At 47.2% G+C, this 14,632-nt stretch overlaps 1 protein-coding gene across 1 annotated transcript in view; it reads left to right on the top strand.

Annotated features, from left to right (window-relative positions):
- Positions 1–368: 368 nt before the first annotated feature.
- The window catches only part of LOC121837283, a 47,069-nt gene continuing 32,805 nt past the window's right edge, over positions 369–14,632 (top strand). The window contains exon 1 of the mRNA XM_042292865.1: positions 369–563. Coding sequence (XP_042148799.1) covers positions 369–563 — 195 coding nt within the window. The remainder of the gene's footprint in view (positions 564–14,632) is intronic.

Here is a 14,632-nt window from a genome sequence, read left to right as displayed (position 1 = left end):
TGCATTTTGAGATTCTAGTTGATCAAGTTGTGAATATGTCGCAAGTTCAAATGCCTCATTTTCGGGATTTAATCCAGAACGGGAGTATTAAAACCCAATCAAAGACCCCAAAAAGCATGGACCAAAATATTGTCTGAATGCACTAGGAAGCCCAGCGCACGTCTGACTTCTGGGACAAGCATCGAACTTCCGGTGGCTTCACTTGCGCCAGGCTGGGAGAGCAGCTAAGTGCCATCCAGCCCCCTATAGTAGAGATCAGTGGTGCACACGCAACAAAAACTGCCCGCTCCCGGTGTGCCATTATACGCTGCTGTTTACGAGCAAGCCACGTTCGTATGTAAACAGCGCTTTGGCGGTTCATCCGCCGCATGGGAACGTCCTCACTCGGATTTTGTCCGTTGTCGTCGCAGGAAGAGCGGGCTGGCTCTTCGCTGGTCCGGTTGCCCAGCATCGAGACTTTGCGGTTGCCCCGGGTGCGCCGGTGCTCGCCGTCGGTCGCTAGACGTGCCCGCATTGCTGCGCTCGTCCCGCCCGATCAGCACGAGTCCAGTCAAGAAAAAACGGTAATTTCCTAAATGTATCCTTTTTTATATATTTTTGCATTAAAAAAAAAAAAAGAAAAGGCCGCAGCCATTTTTCGGACACCAGCAGCCCACACACAAAAAATTGATCTTGTGAAAGGCGTCGTGTTGACGCTCTACGCGCATAGAGCGTAGAGCGTTTTTTGCGGTAATGAGTTAGGGGCAACGGCGTTACCGGTAACGCCTTACTTTTTTTTTTGCAACGGAGTAACGTGTTTACTACGTACTTGCGTTACTTATTTCAACTAACGCGTAATGTAGTTACGTTGCTCGTCACATATTCTTCTCAAAACCTAAAAAAGTGCACTTCATTTTTGTTTTTCGTGTTTCTATAGACCAATTTAGCTAGCGGACGTCACGCCCCTGCGGTGGCGCTGCACTCGGTACTGCGCATGCGCAGACGCTTCGCTTCACGCGAATTCGGTTTCTGCGCAGGCGCAGTGCCCGTGCCTGGTGCGGGCAAAGCAGACTCCTTAGTAAACACTGTGTTGGTCTATACTTCGTTTAAGCTCAAGTCGAGACGCGGACAACGCTACGAGCTGGTCTAACCAATCGGACAGCGTCGAAAGGGCACCATCATGGTGTTCGTCATGTGTCTGCACGTGTTCTTACATCACTGAACCACGAATAGACAAAACAGGCCCAATGACTCGCGCTTTTGACGCTGCTTGATTCGTCCCATAAGCTCGTAGCGTCGGCCACGTCTGGACTTACGCTGAAACGAAGAATACGCGCAAAGCAGGCTTGTACGTATAGCTCAACTATTCTACTTAAGAGACTGTAGTTTAACCAATTTTCTAAGTAGTTAGTAAGTTTTAATTACATTTTCTTTTATTTAGGTAATTAGTAGTTTACTTTAATTACTTTTTTCGAGTAACTTTTACTCAGATTACAAATTACTTTCGAATTTTAGCGGTAGGTCGGCCTATCAACAAACATTCCTGCACAAGGAGAGATATTAATTTGAAAGATCAGCTGATATTTGCAAAGCGGGTGAAGCATATGACGTAGGCCGGGGGGGAGGGGGGGGGGAAGGTGGGAGTGTAGTTCGTAGGGTACAAAACCATCTAAAAGTTTCTCAAACCCCCCCTGGAACAACACCGCCACGAGGCGCGGGGAGCGGAGAGACACGTCGCAAGTGAGGCCGAGTATAACCGCGGGATTAGTGCCAGAAAACCGGTATTTTTTTGTGTCCTGAAGCTCATGGAGACTTGACGCATTTAAAGAAACGCATTAAACGCTTTTTTTTAAACGTAGTTCCTACGTTTAAAGAAACGTAAGAACTCTCGCTCACTACAGGAGGTGTACACACCGCGTCCTCACTCAAAGAAGTCAACAAAATGCCGCACCCGCTCTGAAGCTCATCTGGTGCTCCGGTAGTTTGTGCTGTACTTGAAGAATCGCGTGCTAAAGGGCAACGCAAAGGAGGCTTTTTCGTTGCCTTTCCAAATAAAACTCAGATTATGCCGTCTTCTAAGATTCGAAGACCTTTCGAGAAGCTTAGTAAAGCCCCAATGTTTTCATTAAAAAATAAAGATGAGTTGGGAAGTACCTTAAAAATATTATAATTAAAGTAATACTCACTTAAAGTACTACTTTAAGTAGGATTAGAAAACAGGTATCTTACTTGAAGTAAATTATTTGAGCATGTACTTGAACTTTTCTAAAGTATTTCTTCTGGTAATTTCCGAGGAAAGTACAATTCCCAACTTATAAGTACATTCCCTAATGCGCTGCGTGTAGGAATGCGAAAGCATTCCTACACGCAGCGCATTGCTACAAGCAGCGCGCCACGTCTTCCTTTTTCACACGGCACTCCGGCGGCGACATCACGCTTCCTCACGGCGCAGGCGCGGCACACCCGCCGGTGTGCCGCGTCACGGCTTCCGTGACGAAGCATCTGCGTTGCTGTGCTTTTCTTTGTGTTCTATTTCTGAGGTGCGTCCGCTTTGAGCTTGAACGCCCCGCCGACCTCCGTGACGAAGCATCTTACATGACGCGGCGCAACCAATGGGAACTCGTCGCAGTCACTTTAACTGCTGTTTACTTAGATGCCCGATTTTCGCGGTCATGGCCAACTTCGCGGCTGCGCTCCAGGGGGGATAGAGCGCAGTCGAAGTTGGCTGTGACCGCGAAAAATGTCCTACACACTAAAAATTTCAACACCCATGTTCGTGTTAAAAGGGTGTTTTTCCGAGCTCACACCCTTCCTACACCATTTTTACATGATTTTTGAATATTCAAGGGTGTACGGAAAGGCCTACACCCTTCGTACATCCTTTTTACACCCTACGGCTACCGAAATCGTGTTAAGAGGGTGTTGCGGTGGTACACCCATGATTTCCGAATCGTCGAACTCGGAAACCGCCGAATTGCAGACATACGCGCCGACAGCAGAAGTCAAGAAGCAGCCTGCTCAATATAGAGGATTTCGTGAAGTTCAAGTAAGCACAATGGGCAGCTGACATCCAAGCCAAGCCAACACTCAAGGTGTTTTCAAGCCAGATGAATGCCGGCGTTGTGTACAAGCTCCTTGGTTGTTTACGTGCAAGCGACCACGAAAATAGCATCGGTTACTCACGCACTTCTGCTCAGAATGGTGAGACCACATCGGTTCTATTATGATACATTCCTTCTTATCCTGAGATGTACTAAAGCGAAGGCTAGACGTGCGAGACGGTTCGGGCTCACAGCTTTACTGTGAGCCTGTACCGTAAAGGTCGGTTCCGACACTTGCGTTTGAGTGTGTTTGTCTGCGTTGCGTTTAGAACCGAAAACGAGTCACCGGCACATCTGTGCTTCGTATGAAGCGTGGATTCCAATTCAAAGAATCATCTTGGCACGCGATATAAGCAGCAGGGATGTCCTGGTTTCTCGCAGCCGCAACGCGGTCAAACGCAACTGTTTGAACCAGGCTTTACGTGGTTGTCCTGTGCTTGTCCCTCGCGCTTTATTCTTTCGATTTTAAGTATTCATTTTCAACTCGCTCGCTTTTAACAGTACTAGTAGATACTCAGGCTGCACGAGGGTTCGTGCAGTGCGACCATCTAGCGATGCTATGAGCTTGTGCTCGAGCCTTGGCTTTAATGGGCAATCATCGGGGATATATGACACACGATGATGCCAAGTCTGTTCACGGCGGACTCTCGTGCTGTTCTGATTGGAGGAGAAGGGGCGTGTAAAAAATTGGCAAATGGAACATGGTTAGCGACAGCGCAAATATATGTTGGAAAAAGTTCAGAACATTCAAATGCAGCAGCCTGAAACTTTGGAGTTAAGCAATTAGAGAATCATTTGAAGACATCTTTAGAGGTTCAGCCTTCTCTCCCCCCACACCAATATCGAAGGCTGCTAGGATATTGGTTCAGGCTAAGCCCTCTGTCTTTCATCAGCGAACTCGAGCCGTTCCACCTGACCTTGTTATTTTTATAACAGATATGTTAGAAAATGGAATGCAGATTTTCTTTACACGGCCAAAACATAAAGTGTTATCAAATAATACCTGCCATATTCATGTTCTACATTTACAGACCGGGGCTGCCCCGCCTGTGGAGGGTGAAGATGCGAGCAGCCTCGAAGCCCACCAACAGTGGTTGTGTGCTGAGAGCGAAAGCTGGTGCCTGACGAAGGCCAGATTGATCTTCGAAAGGATGCGACTGCCTGCAAATGGCTACATGTGTTGACATTGATGGGCATATAGACTGCACAGAATGCTTATCCCTACCTGATGGATGCTAGGAGGGTATGCGTTCCATATTTTTTTACTGATCTCTACGACAATTGCTAAATTGCGCTTCCCCGTTCCGTGATTGCGGCTGCCGGACGACCATCTTGGGACACGGAAAATTAACCTTTTGGAGCGTTGCAGAGGCTGGCCGGCAGCGTGCTGAAGACATGTTTTTTGCTCGTTTGTCGTCATTGGGAGCGTTAAAGTGGCCCTGCAATAACTTTTTGACTGGTTTTTAATTTGGACCGAACCTGAGCGCATTGAACGTAGTAATTTAAAGAAACTTTTCTTTTCTCAAATTTCGCTTTATTTTAAAAGTTATAGGCAAATTAGACTTACAGAAACAAGCAAAAAATAACATCCTTCATGACGTCGTAGGTCCTGGTTTGAGTGGCCGTGAAGTAGTGAGCTCATCGAGCGCTCACGGCTGCCGCACTCAGTGTCAACGGCTCGAGAGGGTGCCACTAAAGCACGTGTTGACTAGGCTGTATGAAGCGGGCGGCCAGGGCAGCTCGCATTGCATTTGCCGCGCGATTAAAGACTAATTCGGCATAACACTTCATTGGCCACAAACGACGGCAAACACGGGGTAAAGATCAGTTCAGAACGAGAGCCACTTCGCGCTGCCATACCGCCAAAGGGTCAAATCGCCAGCCAAGCCCGCGGCGAAAGCCTTGGGAACGCTCGGAACCGGTCGGATTTTCGAGCCGGTATACGACCGCAGTGCCACCGCGTACATCCGGGACCTTTCTAAGCCCATTGTTCGTCGGAGCCTCATCCCACTACGCCTTTCTAGTATGCGCCGTTTTTTTTCACCGCTTGGTGGCGGGTATGATGAGAAGTCATTTTTTGTTTCCGTACTTTATAAACTGCATTTGTTTCTTTTCTGATCTAAAATACTGAACAAAAACTACTTTCATACATAATTGAAACGGTTCGCGACACCTATATTTTGTATCGACTAAAAAAAAAGCTTTTAGCGGCTCTGACCAGTAGTAAGCCCAGGACCAAAGACGTCACATATTCCGCGCTTTCGGCAACGCGGGTCGCCCTCGTAGGTGGAGGAGGTTTCCGCGTCGTCCGGTTAAAATATGACTCACTGATATTTAGTTATTCTCTCCGTGCCCGCTGGCTTACCCGAACCCAAAGAGACGTGGAAACCGCAAAAGAGGTAGACGCTTAAGTATGATTGCAGCTCCCCTTTAAGTCCACACTCCTTTACTCCTACTCTGACGCTCCGAGTTTCATACTCCAGGCACAGCAACTAAACGGCGCATGGCGTACACACCAAATCTATTGACGAGCCGCACAAGCTCCTTCCCACCGCACGGTTATGACGAACCTGGCATCCCGTGGATACGGGTGGGAGAAGCCAAAATTATTTCGGTGGTAAATTAATTAAAGCCAGTGTAGAGCGGCAGGGTACAAAGTAAAAGAGACGGCGACGTTATGAAGTTTCTACGAACGTTTAAGTATTTCTGAGAGGTTTGGAGACTCGCTTCGAGCACGTGCGGGGAAAGGCACCTTGGCTGATCTATTTATTGACCGTGCAAGCTGTTTTCAGGCGAGATGCACGAACAAACCTTTCCCGCAATGCTAACTGATGCTTCGGCTTTCCAATCTAAGTATCTTTATTCGCTGCAGCTGGACTAAGCAGTTTAAAAAGGGCAGCCGTCCCACTGTCTTCTCGGCAACTTTTCTGTCGCCGAGCTATCAGCACGCTCGTTCGATAGATCACTTTGTTCTCAGGCAAGGCACATGAACAAACCTTTTCCGGAATGCTAATTGCTGTCTTGGCTTTCAAATCAAATTGTTTTTACCTGCTGGATTAACCACTAATGGACTGAAAAGGAGCAGCTGTCCGGCTACGCCTTTTGTTTCAACAATCTCAACAATGGCACAGCCATCTTGTTTGTGGACGTGACATCACGGAGCGCAAAGAAGTCACTTGTGCTCCAAGAAATGCTCGGAGCACGAAGAGCACGCTCGAGTGTCAGTCTCCGGCGGCGCTCCCCTCTGTTTAGTGAAAGGAGCGCCAAACGCTCGCAATGTGTAAACAATAAGAATTTCCTTTGAAAACGCATAAAATATTTTGCAACAGCGCGGCACCGCAGGAAAAAGGCACAACTTGTCGAACGTCGAGTCTCGCCGGTCTTGCGGCGTAATCAAAGCTTCCTTGGCCTGCCAAACTGCTGCGTCTCTGTGCCTTTTCACGCTTGGATACTTATCAAGAATCAATGCCATGGCAGAGCTTTGAAGGTATGTCGTACATAGGTGTCTTCTCTATCACCCAGCTGTTCCAGCGAGTTGCTATCAATAGGAAACGAAATCGGTGGTTGCTATTATGGATTAACCATGGCTATGTTCCAAATCTACTCAAATGGATCACATGACAGCACAAATAGAGCAATGCTGTGGAAGAAGGTAGGTTTTCGAAGGCAAAAGTATGAAGCCCGTCCATATAGTTGTGTGCAATCTGTCGCCGTCGCCATAGCCTCCTACCCCTCCTTTTTCGCCACTGGATCATGCCCGCTTCTGGACTGCAAGTGCCGCAAGTTACAAATACAGTCGTAAGAGTAAAGTAAAATGCTGCTCCAGAGGCACATGCATCTTCATGCTCTTTGCACTCACGAAACAAATCCACACGGCGTTAATTCTTGATCGGTATTCAAGCGTGCGAAGACAAAGATGCAGCACTTTGGCATGCCAAGGAAGCTTTGATCATGCCGCCAGAACGGTAAGATTTGCGTTAGACGAGTTGCCCCTTTTTCTTGCGGTGCTGAGCTTTCGTAAAAATTTCCACGTGTTCTCAAACGCAATTCTCACCGTTCGGGGTTTTAACAAACTTCTTCGGTAAATGACAACGAACGAGCAGAAAACATGTCTTCAGCTTACTGCCGCGCAGCCTCCACGACGCTCCAAAAGGTTGACTGATAATCTTTGTCCCAAGGTGGCCATCCGGTGGCCGCACCTGAGCTGCAACGACCAAGCGGAGACGCGCGATCCAGCAAATTGTCGTGGAGATCAATGGTATTGCTTGCACAGCGTACTATTAGTCTTCAGAGCAAACACAAGTGTCGCTGCGGTCGCCACGTCTTGATTGGGTGAGGTGTACCGTGACGTCTGGTGACGGACTCCGCTTCGCGTTCTGGCATCTAGCTGGCTTCCCTGCACCCGTTTCCTCACGATCGGAGGTTTGTGATCATGCTGACCTACTGTTCAGCGCTGCAATGCAATTTCCAAAAAGAAGCTGGTATCATATTCTACCACCCGAAAACTTCGAGATTAAAAAGAGCGTGGACAGTCAGACTAAGGATGGGAAAGGCACCGTCAACATCGGCCGTTGTGAGCTGTAAGCACGTTGAGAAGCGGGGCTTTGTTTACCCAGTGTACAAGGCGCTGGGTGAGACTTATGCCGACAGAATTTTCATAGCTTTTCCAACCGTGTTTGTCACGTTTACCCTTATAATTGGGTTATAAGTATGGAAAGCTATCGGTGGAGGCAACTCCGTCGATGAACCGCCCCCGCCCCCTCCACACGATATAAGGCGGTTGTGCAAGGGGTTGTGGAAGCGGCGGTGTAAGTGTTTCAGACACTGAAATTCTGTTCTTTGCAGATTCATGAGTTAAGCACGAGACACATGCGCGAAAAATCCATCCGATCCGACGTCCGATCCGACAGTACGACTGCCTGATCCGAAAAATTTGGTCGCTTCAGGCGTCAGATCGGCGATCCGGCATGCGTCAAACGCGCCAGATAGTTTCGCACGGCGGACGGATTGTCGGATGCGTCCAGCCAATGACAGCACAGCTAGCGCGAACGTCATGATGACATACTTGGTCTGTCGGGACGAATAAGAAAACGGGACGGGCGACGGGAAGCCGGACGCGTAGATCCCGCTGATCCATTCGAGAAAGATGGCCCCGGCAAAGAATGCACGCGCTAACAAGAACGAGCTCCTAGCTTCGCTCGTGCAAGCTAAACCATCAATCTGGGACCAGAGATCTATGAACGCGGACCTCCGCTAGAGTGCTTGGAAGTTGGATCTCCTGGGCGGAGCCGAACGGATTGTTGTGTCGCTTGCAAGGTCGGAAGCGTGTGCGTGTGTCTCAATTCGGAGCGGCGTTCGGACTGTCGGATCGGACGATTCTGCCGTCCATTTGTCTCGCGCTTTAGGAGAACATCAGACCCCGCTTTGCAAGCATAGAAATGGCATCTAAGTCAAAGGCCTTTGGGCGGTCTCACTTGTGATTTTCTCCCCATGGCCCAGAATATATTTAACATGTTGCTCGAGCAGAGTGCAGCTTTTTCGCTGAGACGTTTTTGTTTAGAAACAAAGTTGAAAAAAACCTCTTAATTTATTCAAATCATCAGCAGCGTTGATTGTGCGAGATGTAAATATACTGCAATGCTCCTGCAAGTGTGGTGGCATTTCTTCCTTTTCATATACCATCTGTGATTCATGCACTGTCTGCCCTGGAAACCATGCTCGAAATGTTGGTTGAAGTTTCGCCTGCAGCTACAGACCATACCTCAATAAGGCCGCATATAATAATTCGCATTTCCTACGTAAAATGCGCACAAAAAAACAAGAAAAAAACGAAAGTAATATGCCGACAGCTAACGCCGTCTCGGCCTTTGTAGGGCGAGTGAGGGGGTAAATTTTGTCCTCAGCAGGACGTCACCCCGGCTCGCTGTAAAAGGTCGCCTCCCAAACTTCTCGGTGCGAATACTCTCACCATACAATGCACCTGTTATTTGTTTGGCCCCTGGTCATGAAATCATTCTCAGTTTGCCATTCCATCTCACCGAGAGCCCGATTTTGGTCATTGAGGTCTCAACCGGCTTGCACTGAAGAAGTATTAGCGAGTTTGTTTCACGGCACCCGCAGCGTGGAGCGGGTTCGTTTCAGCCGGCACTCCACAAGTGGTTGCACTCTCCGAGTTCGTTTCATTGCTGACACCCCACGCGTGCATGCACTCGCTGCACCGAGAAAATCGAGATTGCGCCAAAATGCAATCCCGTCGTGCCTCGCTCCGGCTAGGCCGGCAAGGTGCTGGAGCAGATGACGAAAGTTTGTCTGCTACGATGTGTCGCAGAACTGAAAGGAAAAAAAGTAGATTTCCTGATAGAAATTGCGTCCCGCGGGCAACGGAATCAAACGCGAGCTTGAACTGTGAGCGTCTCCTATTTCATGAAGGAAGCAGTTGACAAACCGTGCTTTATTTGGAGGTTTTAAGTCGCTCTGTTGCCGTAAAAACGCTGAAATATACCAGTGTGTAAAGAAATGCTCAGAACAAATGCATCAGCGGCCCCCGAGATATTTATCACCAACTTGTGCGGGTGAAAAATTGAACATTTGTCGACAAAACTGCCCCAGCAGAAACTTTGACTGCCCAATAAGCATCAGAGAAAGCTAAATTTAGTGATCTTACCCGAGGCTTGGGCAACATCATCATGTTTAACATTTACCTACTTCAGCTAACTTGCCCCGTCATATTTTGTTCGAGAAAGCTCTCGTTCTCGACGCCCTCACCAAAGCTAATATCTGATCCACCTGTAATGACGATCGAAATCGAAAAGTTTTGCTGGGTATTCCAGCAGACTAGTTTTAAGGCGTACCCTTTTAGTGGTCCACGCATAATGCCATGCTGAAATGGATCAAGCTTCTGCTCGGACAGCATCATCCATTTTCTTCAGTGTAAACGGTTATGAGAATTGAAAGATCGCAACCAGCTGCTTTGTAGACAGCTGGTTGCGGAAATTTACGCCGTCTGTAACTATCCCTATGACAGCCGAGTTGCTTGAAGTCATCGCAACTATAAACTACAGGCTGCAGCGACCAACGTTTGTAGATAAACGTTGGTATCGACTGTACTCTCGCATTCCCACCCATCACTCCGAACAGCAAGGCGCCAGTTTCGGTTTGAGGTCGGTATTCTTTCTACAACATAGATGGCGGCAGCATCAGTCTTCCGCACTTGGTGCATTTGGCGAATTCGTTTGAGTCCAGTTCTCAGTGCAACACTCTGCGAGTGCGATGCATTCTGGGAGAGAACTCGAACGGTGCCAGTGCGTGTGAAGCGAACTCGCTATAAAATACCGCTACCAGACGCATCGTCTGCTAACATGAGGGAATAATAATGAGTTTGTTTGCTACTAGGTAGGTATCATTCTCTGACAGAAACAAAACGACGAACACACTTGTTCGTCGATTGTCCCTTTTTGGCTCTGCGAACAGAGCCAAAAAGGGACAATCGTCTGCTATGAATTGTGTGCTGCGCAGAGTGAGATCAAAAACTAATTGAAATATGGAACATCGGCTATTTTACGGATGCAATTGTCCTGTGCTTCGTTTGGCTATGCTGATTTGTTTTCTGGCTGTGTGTAACTTGACATTCACTGGTGCTAAAACAAGAGCTTGGGACAAGCACCCACCTTACCACGATACCAATCTCACTATCCGAAAGAGTATTGGATTTAATTACTGAGTGCCTTTTCCATTGACAAGAAGGCCCCAACATTTTCTAAGAACTCCAGTAGGGTTTTGTTGTTGCATCTTTATACTCGCAACTCATTCACTTTGCCAATTTCGTTTTTCTAGCCTGGCTCAGCTGGCAAGCTGAGTGGCGAGTCTGAAACTGTACCAATATTGTTTCCGGTCAGACTGTCCATTATTATTTATTGTTCTTCCCTGCTATTGTGATATGTCTGCACTGTAGTCATGACAGGGGCTTGAATGGTAGCTCCTACTTTCTACACATGGGTCCTAGGAAACATTTTGTAAGTGATGAGGTGCCCACAATCATGGGCGTCAGCAAAGTGGCGGAAAAGGGGGGGGGGGGGGGGGGGGATTATTCTGAAGGGGTGTAGCTTTCAAACCTATAACTTTGAAAGAAAACAAGGTTTGCCCCCCTCCCCCTCCTTTTCCTGCAAAACGTACTGCAGATGCCCATGCCCGCAATCTAGGCCAACGGTTCTGGAAAGAGGGTTTGTGGAACCTCCCTCTTTCTTTTGAAAAAAAAAATTATTGCCGGCAGAGTTTTGCAGACTCCTAAAATGCCTTTACGGAGGGGTTCCACAAACCCTCTTTCCAGAACCTCTCCGTAAAGGCATTTTAGGAGTCCGCAAAACTCTGCCGGCAATAATTTCTTTTTTTTATATATGATTTGGGGCATTGAGTTGAGCCCGGTCCGGCCATGGCACATTCACAGCTCCGGGAGAAAGAGGAATCTACAGAAGAATACCTCCTCTCACTCTTCCCCCTTTTTATTACTGGTAAACACGTTTGCAGTCCACCCCCTTCCCCTTTTTTTACACTGCCTGGCGTCTCCCATCACTTCTGCCAGTCCAAAAAGGGTTTGCCTGCCACGATTGGCAGTTTCCTTCTTTTCTCTATAGCATCCTTTCTGCTAAAGTGGAAAGAGTGTAGACGGAGCTTCTTCCCCTCACCGTACCGTCTTAACCTGCAACATACTATACTCTCGGGAACAAGATAATAGCCTTGTATCTTTTCTGCCGCCACAAATGCTGTGCTTAGCATGTTTTTGGCAGAGCCTTTTGCTGCCACCACATGCTACGCTATGAAGTGGAGTGCCACGGTGTGTGCGTGCCACCTGTCGCATAAAGCAGTGCACTTTCAAACTGCGTGGATGCAATGACGGCAGAAAAAACACCAGCAGAGCGGACAATACAGAGCATGTTATTAACAGCACTGGTTAATTCCCAATAAATCACTATCTGGATCATTACTGTAAAACCATTTATTTTTGCAAATCGGTCACAGAGGACATAATCGCGGCCACTAAATTTTGCGAATTCCAGACGCCTGCATTCAAACTCTTAAAGAGATTATAAAAGCAATTTTGAAATTTTATTTGATGTCTGAAATGGGCGTCGGGCTCATCTCAGACACTGTTGACCAAGTTCCAGCCCGAACAGAAGTTTGTGTGCCGCACCAATCAATTAAACAGTTGTGGTAATATTTGCGCGGGGACGATGCCTGAGACCCCCCCCCCCCCCCCCCCCCCCAAAAGACGGCGGCAGAAAGGTGAACTAAAGTGCGCCGTCAAAGCGTGACGACAACGGGCTCCTCGTCAGGCGATTGCTTCAAACGGTTTAAACGAATGATGCGCTCTTGGTTTAGAATTCGGTAGTGAGATGTCATACAAAAAAGTAATTTGAATGTTGGATAATTTTTTTAAAGCTGTAGTTCGGAATTAATAGGTTTCATAGTGTGTATAGGAATAGGTTCCATAGCATGTGTAGCGTGTGGGATGACAAGGAAGATGACTTGTGGAAATAAATGACAGCTGTATGCTGTGCTGGTTTTGAGACGGTGGTGTGTATGTTCCTTTTTGTTTTCCTTGTCTCAAGGAAACAAAATTTTGACAGCAAATTTTGAACCCTGCTAGTGTACACGTTTCTGATCCAAAACTGACTTCAAGACCCAGTAGGTTTCAAAGCCGGTTTCAAATAAGAAAACCAACGCAAAAGTCAACTTCGAAACCTGGGATGTTTTGAAGTGATTTTTGGCATTAGTTCCCGAAAAGATATGTCATCAGTTTGGTGGCCGGGAGCTAAAAGCATTTCATGCTTAAAATCATACTCATCAGTGCGGCCTTTATTATTCTCTGACTGAATCAATTCTGCTTTATTATGCAGGAGGGAACCATTTGGCTTTTCGAAGGCTTTACTGTGGTCATGGCGGCCTACTGGCTTTTCGGCTTCGCCCATGGCCAGAAGACGTACAATAGGAGCTGCCTTCTTGAGAGGCTTTGTCTTATTCTAATCTACTCACAGCTACGGCCAGTTGCAATCAAGGTGATTAATACAATCAAGAAAACACCTGTAGCCTGATTGCTGATCACATAGTGCAATCGCCAAAGTCTGTGAAACTCCTGCCAGGATTGTTCTGATTTTCGAAATCATTAAAGGCTTTGTTTGTTTTTCTTGAGATGGCAGCTGCAAGTTGTGTGGCTCACATACCTAAGTATGCTTCAATTCATGACCAGCTTTATTCATTTATATTCATCACATTTCTCTAGTCCTCCGTGTTGTTTCCTAGTCATCAAACTATTAGGCACCTGTATGGAGTAGTTACATTTTGTTTTTACGTTTTTATCAAAACGGTTTGTGTCACCCTGTCTGGAATTCATCACCCTTGCTACGAAATGTCAAATTAATCTCACGTTGAGATACTTTTTAAAAGTGGAGATGACCGGCATTAAATTTTGTGTTTCTTTATCACTCCTGTTCATATTTTGTATATTACTTCAGTCAAAAGACACCACCAGTGTTCAATACGCCCCGTCCGAGCACAAGCTTTTCAGCCTGGATAAGGTGAGCTTGAGTGAGCACGTACTAAGCAGTACCGAAGGTAATGAGCGTGCACTGCTGCATTTTCAAAGTTTCATAAATGCTCTTTTTTAGAAAAAATAAAAGCCAGGCATTGTTGTGGTATATTCATAACATTGTGGCTTTCTTGAAGAATGCGGGCATTCTGAAGGTGTTGCCGAAGACTTGCCAGGGTGACAGCGCGGTCGAAGACGACAAGTGCGAGCTAGTACACGCTCTATCGCAAGCTCTTGTTCTGCGAAAGCGCTTCTCAAAGTCGCTCTTGCATGCCTGTAGCCTTTGCTGCCCTACAGTGGTAATGGTAGGCAACTCCGGCTGACACAAGAAATCATCCAATCGCTGCCACACTCCGTTTCCCTTTAAAGGGCTGGTGAACCGAAATTTGGATTTCAGAAAACGATGCAGAAGCCGTAGGCGGGACGCTACAATCCCTAAAACACTACTCGTAGTCACAAGGCGATATCTCGAATGGACGGCCGTATTTTTGGAGAAAGAGGTTGAGATTGAACAAGGCCGATGAGGCGCGTGACGTCAAGATATCTCGTTTTCTCCTCTCTGCTTCGCCCACTCAAGGCGGCGAGGCGGAGAAGACGCGAGGTCGTTCCCTTTCCTTCTCGGAGAAACAAGACAAACAAATCTGTCAAATGCGCCTCCTATTTTTAAAAGTAAGGTCATCCATTCGAAATATCGCTGTATGAGTGATGTTTTGGTGTTTGTAGCATCTTGTTACACGCTTTTGCCGCCGTGTTTTATGGAATCCAGATTTCGGTTCAACATCCCTTTAAGTGCAAGTGAAACTGAAATGCCAAGAATGAGCACGTTGTCCTGAACGACAGTTGCACTGCACAAGCGCGCATGCTTAGCAACATTCAAAGCATGGAGCTTGCTCTTAAAGCCTCTGCATCAGGCTTCCTGTTGCAGCTCGTGGTACCGAAGCAAGCTTTTGGGCAGACACTTTTTTATAAG

Source organism: Ixodes scapularis, unplaced genomic scaffold, assembly GCF_016920785.2.
Source record: "Ixodes scapularis isolate PalLabHiFi unplaced genomic scaffold, ASM1692078v2 PGA_scaffold3__209_contigs__length_174095766, whole genome shotgun sequence".
Lineage (NCBI taxonomy): Eukaryota > Metazoa > Arthropoda > Arachnida > Ixodida > Ixodidae > Ixodes > Ixodes scapularis.
Note: the sequence above shows the minus strand (reverse complement) of the source record. Positions and strands in the feature narration are given on the sequence as shown.